Raw genomic sequence first — 27,968 nt, 5'->3', positions numbered from 1 at the left:
GGTTATGCTAAATACAGTCTGAGATCGTTAGTTATGCAATTAACTTAAAAAGATATACAAGATGAGAGAGTCTAAATTGAAATTCAGTTTGTTTTTGTTTGATTCAATTTATTCGAGAATCGAACCGTGTCGTTCCCGATTGCGCTGTAGATGGCAGCACCAGCTGGTAGTTGTTGATAGACGCTGACGTTGCCTTACAATCTTTCCATTAAAACTCGATTAATTCCGTTAATTAACCAATCGAGTAAGTTTTAACCATTTAGCAGGATTTATGTCAACTCTATTTATCATCTAGGTCCGTTTGGGATTTCACCATTTCTGGAGGAGCTGCAGAAAACCGATTAAATGTGCTGAAAACCTGTCCCGGTGATACTCGCTTCCCTGTGCAGGAATCACAACATATGTTATAAATCATGTGTGATTATAGGCGCTTTTACGAAACTGAATCTTTGTACATCGATTAAAGTTTCACGTTTACGGCACACACAGTTTAGTGAATCCAATTTAGTAAATCAACAAGTTTATGGAAACGGTTTAGTAAATTGATTTATTGAATCGACTAACTTGCTCGGCGAGCAAGTTAGTGGCAATTTAGTCAGTGAAATTCAACATGGCGTCCTCTTCAACCGCGGGCTAAAGACATCTATCGCAGACCTTCATCTATCAATAATTCATTCACCATTGACGCCCATTTTCTCTTGAATCGCGACCTTTAAATTGATAAATTGATTTGTTGAATCATTTACGAAAAAGGATTCGATTTACCATAGAACTATAAGCGAACGGGAAGGCCAACTCCGTGATGTCACTATACATTTGCCTTTGCTATCTTCGAAATCGATCAGCGCCCTCACCGTTGGCGATAAACAATAGGTTCTCGAAAATATTTTCGATTATATTAATCTCTGCGAGCATTGAACATTACCGTTTTTCAAGATTTGGTATTAAGACTTAAAAAAATCAATAAAAAACGCTAGATTAAGAATAGAGACCGGCAACCAGTCTACAACATCTATTGTTTATCGCCACTGGTGAGGGCGCTGAACAAAACACATGATTACTGGCCTTCTCGTTCGATTATAGTTCTATGGATTTACTAATCCTTTCGTTTTCCGCCATCGAATCGGATTTAGCTTAACCGAATCGGATTCATTTTCGTAAAAGCGCCTCATCATTAATCAGATTATCATTACAATCCACAATAAGTTCTCGCGTATTTTCAGCACTTAAACACGACGCCAGGGGGCGCCACAGCGAAATCTACGATGCCAGTTCAAGCGCGCCGGTCAAAATCGAGAAAGTCTCCGCAATTCAGCAATTTCCCCGACGAAAATATTGAGATGGATTCGGAGTTGAATTTTCCACATGTACCGTTACACATATCGTACACGGGGTCCAGTCGCCGTGACGACTCGCAGGACGAGAACGATGACGCCGAGGAGGACAGGAATAAGGACGGCTGGATGGGTTTAAAGGGTGACTACACGAACGTAGCCGTTTTATTGTTCCTCTACGTGTTACAGGGGATTCCCCTCGGTCTCTCCGGGAGCATCCCGCTCATCTTACAGAGTCGCAAAGTCAGTTATAAACAGCAAGCGATGTTCAGTTTTATATTCTGGCCTTTCAGTTTAAAGTTGCTATGGGCGCCGATTGTTGACGCTGTTTTTTTACCGCGGTTCGGTAAGCGTAAAACATGGTTGATTCCGGTCCAGTATCTGATGGGTATATTCATGCTCGTAATGTCCGGTCATATTACCGAGTTGCTAGGCGATGATAAAGATGGCGGAGAGGTGAACGTTTTATTGTTGACTATAGTGTTTTTTTCGCTGTATTTTCTGGCTGCGACTCAGGATATTGCTGTCGATGGTTGGGCGCTGACTATGTTATCCAGGTATGTTACCCCTCACTGGGCAGCAGTCTAAAATGCAGCCATTCACACCCAGTTAAGTTTGAAATGTGGTATTATTATGGATTTGGGAGTTGAGGGGATGTATTTACTGTGTTCAGAGTTTCTATTGTATTTCAGGAAGAATGTAGGATGGGCTTCTACGTGTAACACTATAGGACAAACAGTTGGTTATAGTTTGGGAAATATTGTATTTCTTGCTTTGGAATCTCCTGATTTTTGTAACGCTTACCTTCGTTCGGTTCCGCAGAAAGATGGAGTCATAACATTCTCAAGTAAGTCTCTAGATATCACAGATACACAACACAGTTCCATAGTTCTGTACTCAGTTCCACAGTTCGATACTCAGTTCCACAGTTCGATACTCAGTTCCACAGTTCGATACTCAGTTCCACAGTTCGATACTCAGTTCCACAGTTCTGTACTCAGTTTCACAGTTCAGGATCCAATTCCATAGTTCTGCGCTTAGTTCCCCAGTTCTGGACTCAGTTCCACTGTTCTGTACTCAGTTCCACAGTTTGATACCCAGTTCCACAGTTCAGGATCCAGTTCCACAGTTCTGCGCTTAGTTCCCCAGTTCTGGACTCCGGTCCGCAGTTCTGGACTCAGTTCCACGGTTCTGTACTCAGTTCCACAGTTTGATACCCAGTTCCACATTTCAGGGTCCAGTTCCACAGTTCGGAATTAAGATTTGACCCTGATTTAACTCATTGAAAATGAACTAATTTTAACTCAGAGTTAACTCTAACTCACAACTGTGGTCCAACTGGGTCCTGTACTCAGTTCCACAGTTCAGGATCCAGTTCCACTGTTCTGCACTTAGTTTCACAGTTCTGGACTCAGTTTCACTGTTCTGGATTTAGTTCCACAGTTCTGTACTCAGTTCCACAGTTCTCTACTCAGTTCCACAGTTCAGGATCCAAATCCACAGTTTGTAATTTGAAGTTTAACTTGAAATTTGAAAGATTAGTAATCAAAGATTTTAACTCACGAATGCGTGGAACTGGATCCAATATAACAATTCCAATTTGATTGTTTAATTTATTTATTTTTAGGTTTTCTATTTTTCTGGGGAATTATTTTCATTTTGTCGACGTCCTTAGTTTGGATATTTAAACATGAGAAAACTGATGAAGAAATAAAAGGTAGTATATTACAGAACGTGATGGTTACTTATAGACAACTGTTCTCAATCATGAAACTGCCAGCAGTCTTGTCGTACATGTCGGTACTACTCACGGCTAAGGTAAATCTAAATTCTTCACAGGGTTTCCAGCAGTCATTCTTTTGGAAAAAGTTTGGACAAACATCATCTTTGTCCTTCTTTTTGATTCCAAGTGCTTCCTTTTGATATAAAGTCCTTCCAAATTTTTATGTATTTTGTCGTGAATTCGACTGTTGAAGTATTTTATTAGTAAAGCCTGGTAATTCAATTGTCAGTAAGATTGAATATGCTGGAAAGTCTCAAGGAATTACACTGGAATATATGACTGGTCTACATGACTAGTATTCCGGCAAAGGTATTGCGAAAATGCTCCCTTATGGGCCCTCATTTTACTGGAAAGTACTTCTTTCCTAGTACTTTCTTTCCTTTTTGGGTCTAAAATTGCAGAAAAGGTCCTTAGTACTTCTTTTTACCCTGGCCTTACCACTGGAAACCCTGCTTCACCTTCACTGTATTCTTCACTCAGTAACGATGTACACGAAGTCAAACTACGGTATCTTCTGAAATCAGACAATTTGCCATCGATTGCTAAAATCTGACGATAATGACGACGTATTATATCAGTTCTTGATGAGGATTTCCTTTCTGCGTTGACAGATGGGTTTCGCGGCGGCTGATGCGGTAACCGGTTTAAAGCTGATAGAAGCCGGAGTTCCTAAAGAGAAGCTGGCGATGCTAGCTGTGCCGATGGTTCCGATACAGATACTGTTACCAGTGATAATCAGTAAATACACAGCGGGTCCGAAACCGATGAGCATTTACCTAAAATCTTATATATACAGGTACCGTGCACATTACAGTTCTTAAATTCAGAGTGAGTGACTCACTCACTGAAGGAGCTACTACAGTTGAACCTCGTTAAAATGAACTCAGATACAACGATTCATCGGAATTAAGACGATTTAATTAATTTCATACTGGATTGGATACAATGAACTATCGGTTATAACAAACATTTTTTCTGGTCCCATGAAGTTCGCTGTAACGAGGTTCCACTATATACAATAGTAGTAGTGAAAGCTCGTGCGTCTTATAAACTAGTTAACCTACTTTAGGCCCAGTTCCACAGTCGTGAGTTAAGATTTGAGTTAAAACATTGAAAATGAACTAATCTTAACTCAGAGTTAACCCTAATTCACAAACTGTGGAACTGGATCCTTAAGTACGATTTGTTTTCTCGTGTTATCGATTCAAATGCGTAAACAAAAAATATCAACTTTTATCGTGATTCAAGAGATTCCAGTTCTAAAGTTCCTGGTTAACACTTTCAGTGCTGACCAATTAATACCCTATAGTGCTGGAGATAATTTGAAAATTTTTAAAAATTCCACCTTAGTGTGTTGAATAACGGTAATACCACTATAGGGCATCTACACCGCGGCGCGGTGTATCGTTAGTTACTAGTATTTCACTATGTTTGACAGGTGCTGCCATTTTTCAAGAGAGATAATTACTAACTACATCAATACACCGCAGTGCGGTGTACTAGCAAAATCTATCACTGATTTGTACACCGCACTGCGATGTAGACGCACTGAAAGGGTTAAGTTTGACTATGGATTTAAAATTTCGAGTTGTTTAACTCTTTGAGTAAAATTCTAATCGAGTGATAATTTCAGTGATGCGTAGTTAGTGAAGAGAGTCAGTAAAATATCTAATCGGTTGTTTTTGTTTTTACAGATTATTTCTAGGTTTAATATTTGCGGGTGTTGTTTGGGTGACGCCGTTTACGCGGTTACTAAACGGTGATTATCCGATGTTCTACTACGGATTGTTGATATTCGTTTACGCTTTGCACCAGGTAATCATTAAAAAACTGGTCCATCCCCCCGGGGGTGCTGACAGGGGTGCCTCTCATCTCACTGTACGGTTTCATATTCACCGCAGCGACCGGTTGATGTATTAGTTTATTTTTCTCTCGCTAGGTGGCGTTGTATTGTATGTTCGTATCGAGTATGTCGTTTAGCGCTAGGATCAGTGATCCCGCTATCGGCGGAACGTATATGACAATGCTGAATACTGTCAGTAATCTAGGTAGGTGTGTTTCCACGGCGGATCTAGGGTGGAATGTCGGTGTAGTTATATACCGATGTGTATTTGTATTTCTAGGGGGTAATTGGCCGGTGTCGATAGTTCTGTGGTTCGTAGACGCCTTAACTTGGAAATCGTGTCTGGGACCAGAGGGCGGAACTTGTAGTAATCCTGAACAAGTGAAAGTAAGTATTTCATAACAACATCATGGTAGACTCTGCGCTTACCCCCGGTCAACTCGGGGTGTGGGGGTTTAAACCAATCTCGAGTCAACATGAATTTATTTGGAAAAACAGTCTTATTTCCCTGATTTTCATGATTCTCGTTCTGAAGTATTCAATGAATATATTCTCAGGGTCCCTATGACTCCTTGATTCTTCGAAAACTCCTTCTAAACCAAAAATGTTTTTCAAGCTCCTTGAATCCTTGAAGCTGAGCAAAATGCCCTTAAATCCTTGAGAGAAAACTACTTGAGTTTTGAGAAATTGGCAATTTGAAAATATTTAGGTTTTAGGCCTAGTTAGTAGTCATATAAGCCTTATACAAACAGATTCCGCTGAATTCAATGGTTTAGGCGGTTACTGGATTAGAAACTGAGTTTAGTTAGTGTAAAGGATTATATTTAATTACAAACTAACTGAATTAACAGTTTACTGAGGTAAACAGAACCGATTTAGGAGGAGTCGACAGCAATTGGGATATGAAACTGATACATACACTACTCGAAATTTGAAATTTTATCCTTGAATTCTGTATGACTGATCTGTCGGGACCGCGATTCAATATTCGATGATTATATTTATTCGCAGAATTGTGAAACGTCCGGAGGGAAATGTTCGACCGACGTCGATGGATATTACATCGAATCGATCGTATGCGTTATAATCGGGTGTCTATGGTTACGATGGGCGTGGAATCGAGTGATGCGATTACAAGATCTACCGGAATCGGCGTGGACGAAACCGAAATCGAGGGTCGTCGAGAAACAGAAACATTCCAGTTGACTTTCACAGGTTTAACACGGTCAGCGGTGCTATATAACAGAACTATAGCTCAACAGCGCCCTCTAGCAATTCAATGAAGAATTATAGCGCCGTCTGTAGTCGGTGACTACGAATTAAGATTGAATTTTTACCCGGTGCAAGGTTTAGTTGTTAGAATTCACAGCAGTCGATGAATCCTAGTAGACGTAAAAATGGAATTCGATCTAAGCCTGGTTCTAAATTCGATCCTAGTTTGATTGTTCTCATTTAAGTGTTGACTGCGAAACTGGTCTCAGGGTCCGAGAGGTTCAGTTGCTCAAACTCTACAGGTTTTCCCCGCGGTGTTTGGACCTGTTCATAAAGTACATACGCAATCATAAGCCGAGGGGGAGAGGGGGAAGCCCATTTCATCCTGCTAACATCTGTGCGGGGATGTGTTGAGGGAAGGGGATCAGAGGTGGTCTTGATCTTTAACCCAATTTTGTATGCTTATGTTCTTTATAAGGGGCCTCTTTTTACAGAATGTCAAAATGTGATCTGTGTTCTTTCTTGTTTCTCCCTTCTCTCTCCTTTCTGTCTATGTACTGTTCGCATTGTCCTAGGCTAAAACGATGGTTTCATTTTTGTCACAATGTTGTTGAAATCTCCTAGAAATTAAGATAGGCCTACAAACAATCTCATATAGGAGAAAAAAATAATCACAATCATATCTAGAGGCACAGGTTTCACAAATCAAAATGAACCTACAGTAACTGTTTCATGTTGGCTGTAGGGGGATGGGGGTGCTGGAGGGTGGGTGGGGCTGTAGGTGGTGGGTGGGAGCTGTTGGAGGTGGGAGGGAGCTGTTGGAGGTGGGTGGGAGCTGTTGGAGGTGGGGAGTCATATTATCAAGAGTAAATGTCAGTATCCTGGTTATCTTAGTAATTTACATATAATGTAATTTTGTAAATGTAATTTTATTTATTCATGTAAACTTTTATTGAACGTCAATTATTGAATTATTGGTGAAAGATTTATTATCATTACATAGTTTGTAGTTATATTTGATGAATTTGGATGAATAAATTCCGAGTAGTTTTTAGTTTAATCTGATTTCTTTCTTGGAAGATACAAATTATGAAATAAATTGAAAAAAATCATTTCTAATTAAAACAGGCTTCAGAGTTTAAATTGAATTATTTCATTAAACAAAGCATTAGCGTTGATGGATTTGGTGATTGAAACAATTCTCCTATTGCGCAATCAAAATATCGATCTCGACTGAAGAAGATGCGGTTATGTCGATGCTTGAGAGAAAAAATGACCCCTTAGATGCATCCTCCCTCGGCAGGGATTCGAACCTAATGGCATCGCCTAAATTCTCGTTTCGACGAGTTTATAGTAGAAAACGTTAAAACGAGTTTATTCTCAAACATCTTCCACAAGCAGCCTCCACTGTGGTTCTCCGCAAAGCGTGTAGCGTGCCAGTTCGCAGGTCTGGCTGTCCAGTAGGAGCGGTGTCGTTGTCCTTTCTTGAGGTTCCCTGGCTTCAGGCAATGCTTGTATGGTGTTTCCAGTGTTCCGTTGGAGCGGACCACCTCGGCCTCCTTTTCACAAGGCTGAGGAAATTTCCACTAGTCCTATGTGATCTTTTCATCTGCGCCTTCTGGTGTGAGAGGGCCAGTGGTGGACCATCTTACTCATGTGGCTAATGACACTGATGGTGCGATCACAGGAACTTGACACAAAAGTAGGATTTGACCCCAGTATCCTAGGTACTAGATATACAAAGTCTTTTTATATAGTACCTAGGATACTGGGGTCAAAATCCTACTTTTGTGTCAAGTCCCTGTGGGTGCGATAGTTTTGGCATTTTCGAAGAATCCCTTCTTGGATAAGGAACTCACGATTGATGTTGTCACTATAGTCTTTTCGTCTCTTGCCCAGTTCAGAATATACTGTTACGTAATCGTATAGATAGACCTTTGGTATGGAATCACCTTCAGCCTGTGGTATTTCGGCTAGCTGGTATTATAAGATTAAAACCCAATCTGCCTTGCCAGACTTGGAGACTTGCCAGATTGCAAATTGAGATGAGATGGAATATGCAAATTGCATATTCCATCTCATCTTATGTTTTTGACTCCAGGTCCTCTAGTATCTGTGCATCTGCCGACGTTTGGTAATTGTACAACTCACGACAGTACTCCGACCGAAGAGTTGTGATATCAGCCGCGGTCTGGTTGAAATATCTCATCCTCCGCTTCGATAAGCTTTGGCGAGTTTGTCTTTGTGAGCTATGTTGTAGATTTTATCGGAGGACAATTATATATTTTATCGGGAGACATTACCTATGTCTTTCCTTATACTTAATCGTAGCTTGTTTACTTCAACTTTTTAGGGGCGGATCTAGGGCTGTGTCGGGGAGGGGGCCCTGTTAGAGATTTATGTTCCGCCACTGGCTTTGACCTCGTGGTGGTTTGATTTGCGGTAAAATTTCGGCATCAGCTTGCGAACAAAGCGGGTCGACTTCAGGCTTCTGCAGTTTTCACATTTCTTGAGCAATTCCTCAGTTACCCAGCGCCGTCTTATTTTCCGGCGTTTACCTTTACCTTATACCTACTTGGGGATCATTCATTTATTGCACGCATAAAATTTGAATTTTTCAACCCCCCCCCCTCTGTACGCAAAATCGGCCATTTTTTCATATACATTAAGCATAACAGTACGCAATTGCACTGACCCCTCCCCTAATGCGTACCCGGGATGTGTACGTAATAAATGAATGCCGTTTTCCTGAGATCTTCTGCAACTTGTTTTTGCAGTTCCTCTCCCTCGAGGTCTTGCTCAAGTCCTAAGTTGAAACGACCACTGTCCATCATGAGTCAGACTCGGAAGCAAATAAAAGAAATCACCGTTTCCTTTGAAAATCACAATTTTATTGAATAAAATACCAATTAAATATTGACATTTGATATGCATATCGGGATATTGAATCTATATGAAGCGACCAGGGTTTAGTTTTTGTACAAAATCTATAAGTTTTTCTAGTGGTAGTAGGAAATATATATATAATTAGTGAAAACATGATGGTCACAGTCATTTTAAATATTTGTCTTTTACTCTTCTTATTCAGGGAGGTCACGGAGGTGACTAGTAGAAACCTCCCTCCCCTGTGAAGGAGGTGACACCTTCTTTGATCCACAGCAATTCATGTAAGGCTAAAAAAAATCATACCTTGTTTCTCCTAATCGGCTGGGCCATTTTATAAATCGCAAAACCGTATAACCAACAAAACCCTCTTTTTTGGAAAAGTATCGGACAAAAAAGAATGTTTTTCTGCTCTCGTGAAAAAGTATTTATAAAGGTTTCAAACGCATGTACATATTGAATATGTTCTACTACGGTTCCCCATTAAGCTCAGCAGAAAGGAGAATCAAGGTATGGATTTTTCTTTTATGCCTGAATCATCCAATATTCCTTGAACCAATTCCACAATTCTCGGTTAAAACATAACTCACAAAGAAATACCCTATAGTTTCTCATCAGATTTTTTTCTGGAAAGTGACAAGGGCGGGCGAATTTTATTTTTACTGCTTTTTTTAGATAAAAAGTTGAAATCAAAAGCTCAACTTGAGACTAATAGAACAGACACAGGTGGGAAGTTTAACAAATGCCAGTAATGCGAGTTGAACATATGCAAAAAACTTAATTTAGAATTAAGAAGCTCCCTATGAAATCAAACTATATCGACTCATTTAATCGAAACTGAGACATTCATTTTCGCTAGTTTCACACCTCGAAATGATGTAAAAGGAAACGAACCTGGCGCTGTTTTTGTCACAGTAAATGTGGATATTACCGGTACATCGAGGATGAACATATAAACGCCCGCAGAAAAAATACCATTGTTGTACACTTTACAGCTATGCAGGCGAGCGGGTTTTAATTTCTATTTTAAAAAAAAGATGATTGATGCTTTGCCGATGCGGGCGAGCGCATTTGTCTTTTCAATTTTTATTAGGGGCATTTTTCATGATGTGGGCAGCATTTGACTTTCTTTACAAACTAAGGGTATTTCTTTGTAGGCCTGAGGTGAAAATATTTGAAATAAACTAATTCAACTAATTAACCAACTTTAAGGGAGTCAAATCGCACTGATAACTGTGGAACTGGATGCAGCGATGTAAATACCAGACGATCCTAGAACTCAGAAATTACATGCACTTAAATTACAAGTTATGTACTATATTTCTAACACAGTTTTGACTTAGAATTTTTATGGTGATTTTTGTAAAATTAGCAGCTTACGAAATCTTCACGACTAAAGAATATTTTGAACACAATATAAATCATATTTTTTCATATATCGTCGCACACATTTAGAAAAATTGCATACAAATCAATCGTACGGATGATTTACATAAATTCGTGATAACAGAAAAATAGGAAGAAAACTCGAGACTAAAATCTAACTAGTATCTAAATCAGCAGGTTTCAGGATTACAGATTACGGGTCAAGAGTTTTTGAACTTCTAGCAAATACGAATAGACGTCTCACAATATAGAATATTTCTCTAACTACGGAACGAAACTTCTGTATTTCACTACTCAGTATTTGACACCAACTCAGGGTAGATTTTTATCAGTTTCAACTTCACTGCAGTAAGAGACTGAGTCTACTGTATTTCACAAAATCTAACTCAGTATTTGACCCCAAATCGGGATAAACTTTTACCAGTTTCAACTTTACCGTAGTAAGAGACCGAGTCTTCTGTATTTCACAAACTCTTAGTCAGTATTTGACACCAACTGGAGGTAGTGAGAGACCGAATCTAATTCTATAGCTTTGAAAAACTCGACCCTTGGTAAGACTAAAGCACAGAGTTACAGAGGCATTAAGTAAATAGGAAGCAATGATTAATAGTAATCGGTATAAAACTTGGAAAGAATAATTGAAGGAGATTTAATCTAAAGAAAAGGAGGAAATTATCAAATAAGTACATCAAATAACTTACTACATAAATTACAGGCCTCAGTTATAGCTCAAATTCAATCGCTGGCTATTAAAATATCAACTAAAATCCCTTCACCTAGTTTAACCAGTCAACGGCTTATTTTGAACAGGTCGATTGACTACTGTTTGTCATGTTACATTCGATCTCTCTTCTTGACAAGGTGCATGAGTTTATCAACATGATAAATCCACAGTTCCGCAATTGTTGGTTCTAATACGACTCATTTCTGATGTTTCAATTCGAGTCAAATTTTAGCCACAACTGCGGAACTGGGTCCAGAACCGCGTAACTGGGTCCAGAACCGCGTAACTGGGTCCGGAACTGTGGAACTGGGTCCAGAAATATGGAACTGGGTCCAGAACTGAAACTTGATCCAGAACTGTGTCCGGAGTTGTGGAACTGGATCCAGAACGGCGGAACTGGATTCAGAACTGTGGAAATGGCTTATTATCTATCCCTTTTGAAAAATAACTAGTTTTATCACTGCCTACAAGATCAACCATTCTGGTTCGATCTAATAGTGTGAATGTGTTATATCATGTTTTATTACAAGAGTCGTTGAAATCGAAATAAACTGCGTAAGCCGGGTTTGAAAAGTCACAAAAATGTCTTTTAAACTACTTTAAATCTTAACCACAAAAAACAATTCAAACTATCAAAAAGTAATTTCACAAATTAACAAGTAAATGATTCAATTAAATATATTGATTCGATGTGTTAAGAGAATTTTCTCCAAATCGAAAAATCTTAAACAACATTAACTGGTAAAATGGAAAAAAATATTTCTCTCCCTAGTGATGACCGCGTAACTTTGTACCACATGCAGTGGCGACACCTACTAATACCCAACGGTACCGATACAGGGAATGTTACACTATAATCGATCTAAAAATATAAACACTATTACACGGTTTTCTGTTTCTGTAGAACTTCATCGCGTGCAAATATTTTTTCAACTTTGTTGAAAATGACATTTTATTTATATGAAAATATACCTAATTAAACACATATAAGTTTTTTCATAGATTGCTGCAGGTGATGCTGCTAGACCTGGCTACTGCCTGCTGGACAGGGCTACTAAACCTGCCTGATGGACCGTGTGACTAGACCTGTCTGATGGATCGGGTTACTAGACCTGCCTGATGGACCAGGCTACTAGACCTGCCTGATGGACCAGGCTACTATCCCTGTCTGATGGACCGGGCTACTAGACCTGCTGGATATTCCGGGATACTAGACCTTGCTACTGCCTGCTGGATAGGGCTACTAGATCTGCCTGATGGATCGGGTAACTAGACCTGCCTGATGGACCAGGCTACTAGATCGGGCCACTTGAACTGCCTGATGGACCAGGCTACTAGACCTTGCTACTGCCTGCTGGATCGGGCTACTAGATCTGCCTGATGGACCAGGCTACTAGATTGGGTTACTAGACCTGCCTCATGGACTTGGCTGCTCGACCTGCCTGATGGACCAGGCTATTAGACCTGTCTGATGGACTGGGCTACTAGACCTGCCTGATGGGTCGGGTTACTAGACCTGCCTGATGGACTTGGCTGCTAGACCTACCTGATGGACTTGGCTGCTAGACCTGCCTGATGGACCAGGCTACTGCCTGCTGGACTGGGCTACTAGACCTGTCTGATGTTCTGGGCTATTAGACCTACCTGATGTACTGGGCTGCTAGACCTGGCTGCTAGACCCGGTTCAACAATTCGTGGTTTAGTTCGACTCAAAAGAGTTATAATAATTTCACTTTTGAAGTTTAGACTTCAGAGTCAAGAAATATTGAACTGGATTCGGCATCAGTAGAACTGACACTTGACCAGGTACGATATATATTTGTACGGTATCATCGTTGAAATAATAGTGTTTTTGAAACATATTTCTATAATATTTAATACAAAGATATCGCAATTTTACTCCCATGTTGTTGCAAGTAACACCATCAATCTGCAGCCTTTCAAAGAGTAAAACGCCGTCATGAATCATGGGTAAAAATCAATCACATAAACCGTAATCTTCGATCCGTACATTCAATTGCTCTCAGTTTCATCCGTAAACTAGTATTCAAAATACATCTAATACATGTATAGCAAAAATAAAATCTAATCCGTACCGGGTAGAGGCCTAAATAATGGACAAAAACTGGGCGGGGCTCTTAGTGTTTGATGAATTATTTCGTTATTTTTCCGTCATCGATTTTTGATCGTAACAATGATGATTATATTCAGCTGTTCCCAAAGCGACGCATCCGTGTGCGAGGAATATTTTACTCGGTTTTTTCGATCGGCCTGAAATAAATTGAAGTGAAAAATTTCATTGATCAAGAGATTAATCACCTCCCCATCTACAGCCCTCTTCCCCTGAGGCTACAAGACCCGGTTCAAGAGCCCTCTTCCCCTGAGGCTACAGGACCCGATTCAACAGCCCCCTCCCCCTGGGGCTACAGGATCCTGTTCGTTCTACAGCCCCCTCCCCCAGGGGCTACAGGATCCGGTTCATTCTACAGCCCCCTCCCCTGGTGCTACACGATTCCGGGTTCTGACTGAGAACTACTGAAGTGGGTTCTGATTTGACTCAATGAGTTGTAAATGTAATTGAAAATGAAGTGACCATTTATCTAACTCTCGACCCAGTTCAACCGTTGTCTGCTGAATTCAGAGTTTACAAATCGGAAGTTAATATATTTCCTCAGCTGAACATGCAGAATCGGGCGCCGATTTTTAGGAAACGTAGTCCTGATATCTAGGAAACGAGGAAGTCTACATCTAGGAAATTAACTCACTTTTCTTCTTTGTGTTTCTTCGGTAAAAGTTTTGTAATGGCAATAAACAGCAACGGCCAAATGACAAAAAACCACAAGTGACCCCAATAATAAATAGATGCATAGACCTGGAAAATAAACACAAAGGATGAAAATCAACTTCAGTGAAATTATGAAGAGTTCAACCTTGCAAATGCCCCCCTTCCCTCCTGGTGGCTTATCATTTACCTTGCCATATTTTGCATGTTTGAGCAGACTGAAGCTGACTATTGCGTATCCTATCGTATTCAAGTGGTATATCTTTCTCAGTATTATCAGCAATGGTTTTAAAGTCGTATTGTTCACTATAGACGACAATAAACTCCATCGGTTACACAAATATATCAACTGAAATAGAGAGACATCTGATTCATACGCGGAAACTGAAATAAACTATTACGCAAAACTCTACTCGCATTTCACCTCAATATATAGAAATATTTGACCACTCTATAGGGAAGTATTTGACCTTCCTGTAGGGATGTATTTGACCTTTCAGCAGGGTAAGAATTTGACTTCTCTGTAGGAGGGTATTTGACCTATCTGTAGGGATGTATTTGACCTACCTGTAGGAAAGTATTTGACCTCTATGTAGGGATGTATCTGATCTATCTGTAGGGAGATTTCTGCTCTCTCTGTAGGGAGGTATTTGACCTCTTTGTAGTATTTTACCTCTGTATAAAGAAGTATTTGACCCGTCTGTAGGGAAGTATTTGACCTCTCTGTAGGGAAGTATTTGATCTCTCTGTTGGGATGTATTTGACCTCTCTGTAGGGAAGTATCTGACCTCTGCAGGGAGGTATTTAACCTCTGGGTAAGGAGGTATTCGGAGGTAATACTTACATCTTTTTCAAATTTGATGACTACAAACTCGAAGATGAAGCACATGAAATATCCGGAATGAAGTCCATGCCACAACGCGAGGTACATCAACGTAAACATCTGAGATATTTTACGATTTCCTAGAAACTTTAACCGCTTATAAATATACCTGAAATCAAACGAGAACATTATTGAAATCTTAACCCAGCAAGCATATAGACGAAGGTCGCATGTACTTACTTGCCGCTCCATATATTCGTATTGATATTGAACGAGGCAATCGAATCATGGCACGAAATCGATAATTCATATTTGCGGATTTTGATATTCGCGCAACCATCCCATAGATCATTACCATTCTCATCTTTACCATTATACGATAAACCAATCACAATACAGCTTCCTTCCTAAACATAGAAATAAACCAATCACAATACAGCTTCCTTCCTAAACATAGAAATAAACCAATCACAATACAGCTTCCTTCCTAAACATAGAAATAAACCAATCACAAAACAGCTTCCTGCCTAAACATAGAAATGAACTAATCACAATACAGCTTCCTTCCTAAACGTAGACATAAACCAATCACAATACAGCTTCCTTCCTAAACATAGAAATAAACCAATCACAATACAGCTTCCTTCCTAAACATAGAAATAAACCAATCACAATACAGCTTCCTTCCTAAACATAGAAATAAACCAATCACAATACAGCTTCCTTCCTAAACATAGAAATAAACCAATCACAATACAGCTTCCTGCCTAAACATAGAAATAAACCAATCACAATACAGCTTCCTTCCTAAACATAGAAATAAACCAATCACAATACAGCTTCCTTCCTAAACGTAGAAATAAACCAATCACGATATAGCTTCCTTCCTAAACATAGAAATAAACCAATCACAATACAGCTTCCTTCCTAAACGTAGAAATAAACCAATTACAATATAGCTTCCTTCCTAAACATAGAAATAAACCAATCACGATACAGCTTCCTTCCTAAACATAGAAATAAACCAATCACAATACAGCTTCCTTCCTAAACGTAGACATAAACCAATCACAATACAGCTTCCTGCCTAAACAAAGAAATAAACCAATCACTATACAGCTTCCTTCCTAAACATAGAAATAAACCAATCACAATACAGCTTTCTTCAAGTTCTGAATCCCAGTTCCACAGTTTTGGATCCAGTTCCACCATTCAGGGTGAACTTTGATTTTTTGTAGCTTGACGAATAGTGGCTGGAGCTAATAACCAAATGCACTCTAGTTCGGTCGTAATGCATCTCACTGAGTCAGCCATCTTGGAACTAGGCCTGAACTACAGTGACCGCAGTCCTGTGGTCTACCATTTACGGACCAAAGTTCCGACTAACTGACATTTGATTTTGTTTAGTTCGACTAACTCTGATAACCGAAGTTTGCCCTGGATTCAGTTCCACAGTTTTGGGTTCCTGTAGTGTGGAACTGTATACTATGTATGAATATATGTATGAAATGAGATATGTATGAATTAGGATACAAGTTAAAGACACACTGATTAAATGAAGTATGATGGAAAGAAATACTCACCGATATCAACCAACATGATACGTATTTATACAGCGTTAATTTTGCCCACAAACTGACGAATGCGAGTTTCTTCCATAGCGATAATTCCTACAAAACAAACAAATCTCATTCAAGACAAGGCAACATGAATAATATGACTTTAGATTCCAAGACTTTAGATTCGAATTTAAGTCCAAATGGTGATCTTACGACGAAATTCCATTAATTACGAGATCAAAATGAGATGAGATAAAACTCAAGATCCAGGAAGAAAGCCACTAAATATTTGGATGGATATATGAGAGCTTTGCGTACTGGAGTGTGTAATGGGTAGTGTAGTGTGATCTGTGTGCATTTGTGGCCAGCACACAGATCACATTGTTCATTGGGGTTTAGTCCAGGACTCGCGAGATTTTCAACAACACGGAAGTAACGTGTAATAAATGATGACTTGAATTGCATGACTACCTACCACCCCTCATTATTGTTGGAAAACTAAACGTTCCGCACTGACTAAAGATTAGTAATAATAATTAATAACATTTTAGAAATGGCCAGAATTATAACTTAGGTTCTATCTCATTTTTATTTCACAATTGCGATTGGTATAATTTTTTTTTAAACAGCCGTTAAGGCTTCATGTTTCGTCTGCAATTCACTGCAAATAGTTACGCAACTACGCACATTTCAGTGTTTTTGGCAGCTGTACACTCAATCGGAACCGTTCGTGACTAGCTTCACTGCGGAATTATCATTAATTAACATCGCCATATCACATCATCAACTTATATTGTGCCTTAAAACCCTAACAGCGGAAATAATTGAAATGCACACACGATTTCTATCATTGAAAATTGAGAGAGTGGCCGTGTTTGTGTTCTGCTGCTTCGCGTAAATCCCGCGCGGTGGTGCAACCGCGCGGAGTGGGGCCGATACGTCCAGTTCAACAGTTTGTTGGCTAAAATTCAGATTCGCAAAAACATTGAAAATGATCCAATTCAAACTCTAGAGGCAAATTTTAACCCAAACAAACCATAGAACGGAGACCAGAAATTGATATTGACTGATATGTCATTGACTGATATATCATTGACTAATATGTCATTGACTGATATGTCATTGACTGATATAACATTGACTGATATGTCATTGACTGATATAACATTGACTGATATATCATTGACTGATATAACATAGACTGATATGTCATTGACTGATATAACATTGACTGATATATCATTGACTGATATAACATTGACTGATATAACATTGACTGATATGTCATTGACTGATATAACATTGACTGATATATCATTGACTGATATAACATTGACTGATATAACATTGACTGATATGTCATTGACTGATATAACATTGAGTGATATATCATTGACTGATATGTCATTGACTGGTATATCATTGATCGATATGTCATTGACCTATATATCATAGACTGATATATCATTGGCTGATTTATCATTGACTGATTCATCATTGACTGGTTTATCACAGACTTAGAAACAGCTTCACATTTTAACAATAACTTATTGTCATCGATCATCATGCTATGTCAATAAATCATTGATCAAAATTAATTAACATCAACAGCGGTGAACAATACAGCATTAAGCATATTACAGCATTAAACATAATACAGCTTAAACATAATATAATATCAACATCGGTGAACAATACAGCATTAAACATAAAGCATAATACAGTACAAGCATGTTAACTGTTATTGAGAGAGAGTTGAGACAGGACACCAGTTACGGTTAAACAGTTCAACTGTAATCCAAAACCAAATATAAGTTCATTCTCAAAATAGTTCAAATTAGTGTAAATCTTTTATCCATTATAAGCCACAATCACAACAAAGTTACCGATCTGAATTTGTCTTAACGTTGCTCAGTTAGATAAAGCCTGGTTAACTGTATCACAGGGGTTGTTATATTCAGGGAGAGGTAAAATCTAAGCCACACGGTCAAATGTCTCGTTATGCATGAAACAAACAGAGTGAAAACAAAAGCAAGCAGAACAGAACGGAAAGCGAATATAATTGATATTGAAAGATAAAATTGAGATTGAAAGCTTTCCACATGGTGGAACGCTCCGGGGCCGGTTCCATAGTCAAGACTTAAGACCAAAAGTGGTCTTAAATCTTAAGACTGGTCTTAAGTTGTTAGATTGGCTATAGAACTAAGTTGGTCTTAAGTCTAAGCCTTGGCTATGGAACTGGTCCCAGAAGAGGGGGGATGGTGGGCGGGGGCTATCTCTATAGCCTAGTTCTCCAGGTTAGGGTCTCTGTATGGACCGAGTTAATTCAAAAACATTTTTCACCACTGAGGAATATAGAAACATTACGTGTATTAAACCAAAGTCATTATTCGAGATATTTATAATGGAGCAATAGAAACATGAATGAGTTATAGCTAACCAAGAACCGTGAACAGCATTCAGCGGATATCTATTATTAGAAGTATTAATAATGTTATTGGGGTCAGAAATTCACAACAAAATTAAAACTGTTCTGGACCCAGTTCCATATTTCTGAAAGTGGTACCACAGATCTGAACTTGGTACTACGGCTTTGACATTAGTTAGTTCTGGACTCAGTTCCATAGTTCTGGACCCAGTTCCACAGTTCTGAGCTCTGTACTAGTTCTGAACTGCGATACCACAGTCCTGAACACAGCGAAACTACAGTTCTAAACTCGGTACTACAGATTTGAACTTGGTACCACAGTTTTGATATCAGTTCTGGATCCAGTTCCATTAGTTCTGGACTTGATACAACAGCTCTGAACACAGCAATACTACAGATCTGAACTCGGTACCACAGTTCTGAACTCGGTACTACAGTTTTGATATCAGTCCCTCAGTTCTGGATCCAGTTCCATTAGTTCTGAACTCGAAACAACAGTTCTGAACACGGCAATACTACAGATCTGAATTTGGTACCACAGTTCTGAACTCGGTACTACAGTTTTGATATCAGTCCCACAGTTCTGGATCCAGTTCCATTAGTTCTGGACTCGATACAACAGTTCTGAACACGGCAATACTACAGATCTGAACTTGGTACCACAGTTCTGAACTTGATACTTGAGTTTTGACATGAGTTCCACAGTTCTGCATCCAGTTCCATAATTCTGAACTACAGTTTTGAACTCGGTATTACATTTCTGAACCTCGGTACCTCAGTTCTGAACTCAGTTCCACAGTTCTGGGTAACTTGTCACTTTAAAAACTGAAATGGAACCGGTCCAAAGTGAAACCAGTCAGGTGCAGCAGGAATGAATACGATGAATACGTACATCAAACTGAGGTGTAAAATAGAACTGTTGAGGAAAATACGTATTCAAAACAACCACAAACAGAAATGTATAAAACAGACCGATAGCAAGACGTTTCAGACCGTGGCGAAAACTGAAAAATCGCAAATAAAAATAATGTGATCACAGACAATACGATACACCCTCCCCTGTGCATGCCATTAACCGCCACCCTCCCTCCCCTGTGCATGCCATTAACCCCCACCCCACCTCCCCTGTGCATGCCATTAACCGCCACCCTCCCCTGTGCATGCCATTAACCCCCTCCATCCCCTGTGCATGCCATTAACCCCCTCCCTCCCCTGTGCATGCCATTAACCCCTCCCTCCCCTGTGCATGCAATTACCCCCTTCCCTCCCCCTGTGCATGTCATTAACCCCCTCCCTCCCCTGTGCATGCCATTAACCCCCTCCCTCCCCCTGTGCATGCCATCAGCACCATACCACCCCCAGCCCTCTCCCGTGCTTGTCACATGCTGCAGTGATTGTCTCCCTCGGGGGCGAGTGGATCCAGAGGATTCCTTCCAGAGGGGCCAGTGGAATCAGGTCAAAATTTTGAGGTTACCATTCATTCAAATGCACTGTAACATTGGATAGGGGCATTAGTCGATGTTGCAAAATAATTGCAAATGCTCTCCAATAAAAAAGAAAGTTAATCAAATCAAAACATTTTGTCAAAATATTTTTAGTCTAAGGAAGAGGTACCACTGCCAGTATGCCCCCGGACCCTCCCACAGATGATACCCTGGATCCACCAGGGCACACATCCCTCAATTCACATTTTCCATCAATCGTAACAAAGGTATATTTTTTTCTTTAAGTCCACACTATAAACAAAATCTGTTGCCAAGATACAGCACGACTATAAAGCAAATTGAATGGATGCAGCAGTGGCAGCAGCAGCAGCAGCAGCAGCAGCGAGAGTGACAGCAGCAGCCCGGCGACCATATAACAATTAATATCATGCTCAGACATTTGTGTTATTAATACATAATGCTGACATAAACCACTCGCATTGTACATCGAGATTATTTTTCTGTTGAAATTTAGCAGAAAAATCTCCCATGGAATTTGAAGCGATAACGGTGTATAAAATCTACTCGAATTTCCATTTTCTTTTTTTTTTACCCGAACACTGAGCAAAATTCTAAACCAGTTTCAATCTAACCAATTCTACCGCAAAAAAAGAAAGCCACCCTTGAAAAAACATTTCACGCATTCAAACGCTACAAATGCCTGAACATATATTCATCGCTCACAAAACACATAAAACACATTGTTTATACCGATTCAAGTGGATGAATTTAAAAGGTGTCTTTTCGGAATAATTTTTCCATAGATTCCTCTTGTTTACTGAGAGGGAGAGAGGGAGGGAGCGAGGGAGGGAGTGGAGATGGAAGGAGTGAGAGAGGGAGAGACGGAGGGAGGGAGAGGCAGGAGGGAGGGACGGAGGGAGAGACAGACAGGAGGGAGGGAGGGAGTGAAGGAAGGAGGGTGGGAGGTAAAGAGGGAGGGAGGGGAGACGGAAGGAGGGAGAGACAGAATGAAGGGCCGAGGGAGGGAGGGAGGGACAGATAGGAGGGAGGGAGGGAGGGAAAGAGGGAGGGAGGGAGACCCATGACACTGAGAGTTCCACTGATAGAGTGCAATAACAGCCACCATGCTACCATGCTAATAATAATCATGATTATTCAATGGAACCTCGTTACAACGAACTCAAATACAACGATTCATCGGATATAACAAATATACTGCTAGATGAATCGGCTGTAGCTAAATAAAAATCCGTAATAAAACCATAATATTAAAATCCCACAATAAATGAAGAAATGCATAATAAGTTAATGAAAATAGTAGAAATATTTCGGGTGGTTACTACAACACCCTTCTTCAATCTAAATTTCTTCATTTCATACAGAAGAAGGGTGGTAGTGACCACCCGAAATATTCCTAATTCTCAAATAAACTTTTTACACATAAACTTTTTAGACATTAATTCATTTATAGCGTGATTTTACTACAGTCAACCCCTGATATACCGCCCTCCCATATACCGCCACCCCCGCCTACCGCCAGGTTTTCTCAATGTACATCTCTACACAAATACGTAGTACACCCTCGATATACTGCCATACTCTCTATACTGCCAAAATAGTTCTGTTCTAATGCGGGTGGTATATCGGGGGGGTTGACTGTAAATAAAGAAATTTGCCCCGAGTAAGAAAATTTAATCTATTTCACACTGGATATAATGAACTATCGGTTAAAACGAACATATTTTCTGATGCCGTGAAGTTCGTCGTAACGAGATTCCACTGCACGTTGCCACATATAGATTGTACGGGAAGCAGCGGTGGTGGAAATTTATAGAAGCGTTTAACAAATATATTTCCTTTCGTCGAAATCGCTCTTACGTCAAATCGATCGGACACGAGAAAATCGTCGGGAAAATATATCGATCCGATCTGGTAGAATGAGACCAACGCTATACCGACCCCTAGTCTCTGTAATCCTGGTACTACGCTGAAAATTAAATACTCACATTTCAGTTAAACCATTATTTATATCAATAATAATAATAATAATAATAATAGTAATAATAATAACTATATGTCTCATAAAGCGCTAAATCCAGCAAAGCTGCTCAGAGCGCTTTACATTTTCTGGTATTATTACCCCAGCCGTTTTAATACTCTAACATGTATCAGTCATCTCTCCCTGGGGAGAAGTAACACTCGGCATTCAGGAGTCATCTATCAGGCCAGGTACCCATTTACTCCCGGGTAGAGAGCGGTAATGAGGATAAGTGTCTTGCCAGAGGACACTACGATGATGTACAGGGTTCAAACCCACGACCTAGCTTCCTGGAGTCGAATGCTCTATCCACTCATCCACACCTCTCCTTAGAGATCTTATTTACATTCCCATAAATGTAAATACAGCTTAATCCGGATCTAGGTCTAATCCGAACATTATTTGCAGTCCATTTTGTTTATTTACATACAAGAAAATGACTTTTAATCCGGAATCCCCCTAAATCGGAAGAATTCTGTCATTCCCAAATGGTTCAACTGTACTTTTTTTTCTAGTTATGCGATATTTCTTTCGCGACCATCGATAAGTCAAAGATCGAAAGTTGACTTAAAACTAGTTTACGAATCGATGAACTTTTGACGACACGAATGAAAATATTTAATCATCTACAAATAGAAGATTTGTTTATCTGAACTGAACTGATTCAAAGAACGGTTTTATCAAATACGCGATTGTCGCTCTATCTATCAAGATTGTCAGGTTATAATATCTGATCGTTTCAACTTCGAATTAAAAACGAAAATATACAACAATTTGAGAGCGAGGAAAAATTTGAAGTAGACTCTTTTAGGTTTTAAACGATATTATGTAATATCGTTTATATTTTAGATACATTATATCGAAATATATCTTATTATTTTGGAAATGACGTCTGCTAGCTTGTGAAATAGATTCTGAACGAAAATCTCTACATTTCAAATATCTAATTCTGAAGTAAAATATATCATAATTCCGCACAGTGAGATCGCATAATTGAATTTGAAAAATTTTACGAAATCTTAAAGTTTAAATTCGAAAGTTAATGAGGACTCCGTGCCACCAGCTATCCCACAAGATGGCCCGCTAATCAGTGCAACAACCCTGTCACAATCTAGTTCATTTTCGATAAAGTTTCATCTGGATTTTTAGCTTCCCACATCAGAAATTAGCCAAATCACTGCCCTTGATTAACTCAGATGATCATATAAAGGGTGAATTTTACTAATCACAGTTCAAAGAATTTGAGAAATAACATGGTTCCTACAGGACCATCGATATGGAATTTGAGGGGTATTTGAGGGGTTTATGAGGGTATGATCACCAAATTTGAGGGTCATTTTTCATGACGAAAACCTAATTGACACATAAAACAGTACCAGTAGAATACTTATCAGCCCATTCCAAGCAAAATACATTTAGGCGCCTATGACTAATGTATTAGATTTCAATTGAATCTGAAAAGAAATCCGGGAGTTGTTGCCGGAATGCACACTAGCGACACCAGGTGGATCCTCGCTTGCCTTTAGAGTCCTCAATAATGCCGTAACATTTTGCCTGCTTTAAACTAGTCATCATCAGGTTCAATAATCAAATATCATTATCACAAATAGACTTAATAATAAATTAAATTTCAACATAGCAAAAAGACTTTAGAGAGATCATCAATATATTCTAACATCTCAATAACGAAAAGAGAAGATAAAATGCAAGCTTACCATCGCGGCAAATCATTCGACTTTTTATCCAATAACGTCCCGTTTATGAAATCTAAATACCGCGTCATCGGGAACTAGAAACATTGAGAATTGAGAAATAAAAATAAAAATGCAATTAAAATGCAAATCACCATTTCGATACGGGTGAAATAATTGACGAACCTGCGGTCCGACTAAAGCGCCTCCGAAAAAGAACATGTGACCGAATATTTCGAGTAGAGATGGCAGTTTTCTCAAAGCGGTCGGTTTCTGTTCCGATGTTAATTCGTGCTGAAAAATGAATTACCAAAAAAATTTCAACAATACCGGTATCTTTTTCATTGGTTCAGAGACTCTGGATAATCATCGAAATAGTTTTATCGGTCCCGGGAGTGAACAAGCGCCGATTGTGGTTACTACGGCGATGATGATAATGGATTATTAACCAGTTTCCCTGAATTCCAGGTTAATATTCAAACCGTAGGATTGAAACAGTGGAAATGAACTGGTTTATAGCGAAATTTGAATGTAAATTGCGGGCGTCGCGACCTACTTAACCCCCTCCCGGGCGTCGCCACCTACATACCTCTGGTTTGGTTCCGTCGTAAATATCGAACACTAATCCGGTCAATCTTAAACACAAAACGCAATGAGGCGTCGTCCATTTTATATCGTACTCCTTCGTGGCGGTTAAATAATACAACAGAGTTAAATAAACCTGAAATATATCGGAATCGAAAAAATTAACGATCACCTTACTCCTCGTCATCTGGCGACATCTGCGACTGGGGTTTTAATGTCGTATTAATTTTCAAAGCGAAATCGGCTTAAATTCAGATGATTTTACGAGAGATCAAACTATTTTAGAATTTATACGCGAAACAGTCGCTTTATACGCGATCTACTGAAACGCGCCATTCATAAAATGATGGCTTAAAATTCGAAATCGATTTCGAGCATTTTAGTTCCGTAACGACGCAAATAAGGTTCAAACTCTCGAATCAATTTAGGACCAGGTTGTCAACGTTTGTTCGAGTTTTGTGAAAATTCAAGTTCGAAAATAGAATTCCATTAAATTCTATTCTAATATATTCATTGGATGATTCGTGTTCCAAGTTTAACTCGAAAACATCTGAGTTTAGAGAGGAAAAATATTCAATATAGCAAATTAATGAATAAAACACAAGTAGTTTTTGTGCAAAGTAATATTGAATACTTACAATGTTAAAAAAGAAAATGATCCCAACGCATAATTTCCTATCTTTAATAAATCGTAGTATCAAATATACAGCGAGCACATTTACAATACTATTTACTGCATCAATACCTGAAATTACAATACAGCTATGTATTACATCAGCCACACAGTCGATACGTTGTATAACCACTGGTCAAGTGGACTAGTTCTATTGGTGTACTGGTGCCTTCTGCGGTTGAGACCCGCAAGTCATCTCAAACTTCAGTCTAAGTCACACAGTCAAACTACACTCAGTGTAAGACATACAGTCAAACTACAATGTAAATCATACAGTCAAACTACAGTGTAAGTCATATAGCCAAACCACAGTGTAAGTCATACAGTCAAACTACAGTGTAAGTCATACAGTTAAACTACATTGTAAGTCATACAGTCAAACTACATTGTAAGTCATACAGTCAAACTACATTGTAAGTCATACAGTCAAACTACAGTGTAAGTCATACAGTCAAACTACAGTGTAAGTCATACAGTTAAACTACAGTGTAAGTCATACAGTTAAACTACAGTGTAAGTCATACAGTCAGACTACAGTATAAGTCAATCAGTCAAACTACATTGTAAGTCATACAGTTAAACTACTGTGTAAGTCATCATTTGGATAAGCTATCACTCAAATAACTGAAATCATTTCTCTATTTTTTAGTCTAATTGCCAATTCAATCAACTAGGCGTAAGTGTAAGTGATCATTAGATTGCTCTATTCTTGAGTCCTTATTCAAACAGTTTAAGTCATCATTTGGATAAGTTGTCACATTACTGAAGTCATCTCTATTCATGAGTTCCAATTTACATTCACAATTTGATTCACTAGGCATCATTTTGATAGGCCTAGGTCATTATATTACTCAAGTCATCTCTATTTTTGAGTCCAAAATCATAATCCCAATTCAATTCACTTAGTGTAAGTCATCATTTGAATAAGTCGTCATATTACTCTATTCTTGAGTCCTAATTCAAACAGCGCAAGTCTTCATTTTGAAAAGCCATTTTTACATGATGATTCTCATAACTGTGACAACTTCAATGATTTCAATCAACCCCTAGTCGATCTAGAACATTTTATATGAATTTAAGAGCAATTTTCAAAATGCTTGAAGTGCTTAGTTATAGCTCTAATTGTTGAGAATTGATCAGAACCGTAAATTGATTATTTCAGAGCGATTTCAAAATGATTTTAATGACCATCATTTCACATTTCCATTCGAAAAAGACTTCGTCAATTACAGTCGAACTATATATTAAGGGCCATTCAAAATCGAAACCAGTTTAACGGTTGTAAATTGAATGTCATAATCTACAAATGTGTCACAAGCGGCACCAGATGTCACTGAAACTATCGTGCCTAAACGTCTCACCAAGCCGGGCCGCCACTGGCAAACTGTTAACATGATTCTGTTATTCAGATTTGTAAACATTTTTTTGTAATTGTCGGCCGACTCAATCAAGTATTTATATTAATTTGCTGGTTTATGCGATTGAACCAATTGATTGAAAACCGACTATTAAAAATAATTTCTAATTACCAAATGTATCAACAAAAGAAAACGATATTCTAAAATCTAAAATGCGCAAAACTTACCGAAATTGAAATACATGAATGAGAATCCGAATAAAGCGAAGTAGACATGTTGGATGAAGGGCGTTTTACCGTATAGAGTATAACGATGAATCAATGACAGTGGATACGCTGAAAATATATCAATCAATAGAAAATACTATCAAATATCCGATTGTCGAAAGAAATAGAATAGGCAGCGGATATTTTACCGTATACAGCTGAGTATTTATTTCCGCTATTTTACCGTGTACATCGTCGCTGATTGGCCGGTTTACGCCGCGCATGCGCGACTTAGAAAATTCAAGGAAAGTGTGGAGAACAGAGTTAGAGAAAATAGAGCGGATAGAGCGAGACTCGCAGAACGTCCCCAATAGACCACCGAGCTCGCTGAAAACCAACCGAATGTTTTAACTAGCTATAGTACCTCACCTTACCCTAATCCTATCCCTAGGGGTAAAACGGAACCCTCTGGACCCTCTTTTCACCCTCTCGACACTAACCCTATCAAAACCCTAAACCCAATATAATGATTTTATTGTTATTTTTATTAGTTAATACTAGATATATATATAGAAATAATGTACGGTAAAATAGCGGAAGTAAATACTTTGCCGTATACGGTTAAATATCCACTCCGAATAGAATTCACGGTATTTCAAATTCTTTGCCGCCCTGAGACTAATTTCGAGATATCAAGACACTAAAAACACCAGCGTTGTTCTGTATCAATAGAAAAAATACCATATTGAAAGAAAGTGTAAATAATCAGATTTTTATAGTCGCCATGGCCTTGCGCTTATTTTCACTAGTTTCAAGATGTCATGTTCATGCTATGATTCTGGCAAAGATTTGCTACTTCAGAATTTACCGACAGGAAGAAAATCATGTAAAATTGTGTGGATACTCTTTTTCTACGGCGAGGAGAACAGGTGCCGGTTAGGCAGAATTTATGAATTTGTTCCAGTCCCAAGTGGCAAAATAGCATAAGAGATGTTTTTGAGTCTCAATGAGATAAACATTCAGCCTGTCATCCCCTTCATAGCGTCGCACAGGCCGTCATTTGTTGAGAATATATTAAAACTAGACGTTACCTGATAACAGAGATATAAACAATCTAAGCGCGGGTTCCGACGTGCTTAAAACAGTCGCTAATTTAGCGACGGATCCTATATCCGCACCATCCACGGTCGACGCCATCGTCTCAATAAACCGTAT

At 39.0% G+C, this 27,968-nt stretch overlaps 2 protein-coding genes across 3 annotated transcripts; one reads left to right on the top strand and one right to left on the bottom strand.

Annotated features, from left to right (window-relative positions):
* The first annotated feature begins 63 nt into the window (after positions 1–63).
* On the top strand, positions 64–6,901 carry LOC141908231 (acetyl-coenzyme A transporter 1-like). 2 transcript variants are annotated; one of them, XM_074798167.1, is made up of 9 exons: positions 64–244; positions 1,224–1,891; positions 2,027–2,181; positions 2,962–3,152; positions 3,729–3,913; positions 4,812–4,932; positions 5,057–5,165; positions 5,241–5,347; positions 5,972–6,901. In XM_074798167.1, the coding sequence occupies exons 2-9, from the start codon at positions 1,266–1,268 to the stop codon at positions 6,164–6,166; spliced, it is 1,689 nt and encodes a 562-aa protein (XP_074654268.1). In that variant the 5' UTR covers positions 64–244; positions 1,224–1,265; the 3' UTR covers positions 6,167–6,901. The 2 variants fall into 2 exon arrangements, with proteins under 2 accessions (XP_074654268.1, XP_074654269.1); XM_074798168.1 differs by having other exon boundaries at positions 1,224–1,895; positions 2,031–2,181.
* Positions 6,902–9,095: 2,194 nt separating this feature from the next.
* Positions 9,096–27,951, bottom strand: LOC141908689 (lysophospholipid acyltransferase 5-like). The gene is made up of 13 exons (XM_074798830.1): positions 27,845–27,951; positions 26,775–26,882; positions 25,155–25,261; positions 24,521–24,652; positions 24,118–24,225; positions 23,956–24,029; positions 22,081–22,189; positions 16,354–16,440; positions 15,011–15,177; positions 14,792–14,939; positions 14,138–14,296; positions 13,931–14,037; positions 9,096–13,436 (listed from the first exon to the last, which is right to left on the bottom strand). Exons 1-13 carry the CDS (start codon positions 27,948–27,950, stop codon positions 13,415–13,417), a joined length of 1,434 nt encoding a protein of 477 aa, XP_074654931.1. The 5' UTR covers position 27,951; the 3' UTR covers positions 9,096–13,414.
* Between the last annotated feature and the right edge of the window lie 17 nt (positions 27,952–27,968).

This window comes from Tubulanus polymorphus, chromosome 7, assembly GCF_964204645.1.
Source record: "Tubulanus polymorphus chromosome 7, tnTubPoly1.2, whole genome shotgun sequence".
Taxonomy (NCBI): Eukaryota; Metazoa; Nemertea; class Palaeonemertea; order Tubulaniformes; family Tubulanidae; genus Tubulanus; species Tubulanus polymorphus.
This window is presented reverse-complemented; position numbering and strand designations above follow the sequence as displayed.

Excerpts from the sequence above, each read along its gene's own strand:
- LOC141908689 (XM_074798830.1), bottom strand. The coding sequence starts at position 27,950 with ATGGCGTCGACCGTGGATGGTGCGGATATAGGATCCGTCGCTAAATTA. Across the intron at positions 26,883-27,844 it reads GTTTATATCTCTGTTATCAG|CGTATCCACTGTCATTGATT; the intron begins GTAACGTCTAGT and ends ATATATTTTCAG. Across the intron at positions 24,653-25,154 it reads TCATTTTCTTTTTTAACATT|GTTTATTTAACTCTGTTGTA; the intron begins GTAAGTATTCAA and ends GATATATTTCAG.
- LOC141908231 (XM_074798167.1), top strand. The coding sequence starts at position 1,266 with ATGCCAGTTCAAGCGCGCCGGTCAAAATCGAGAAAGTCTCCGCAATTC. Across the intron at positions 3,153-3,728 it reads CGGTACTACTCACGGCTAAG|ATGGGTTTCGCGGCGGCTGA; the intron begins GTAAATCTAAAT and ends CTGCGTTGACAG. Across the intron at positions 4,933-5,056 it reads TCGTTTACGCTTTGCACCAG|GTGGCGTTGTATTGTATGTT; the intron begins GTAATCATTAAA and ends TTCTCTCGCTAG.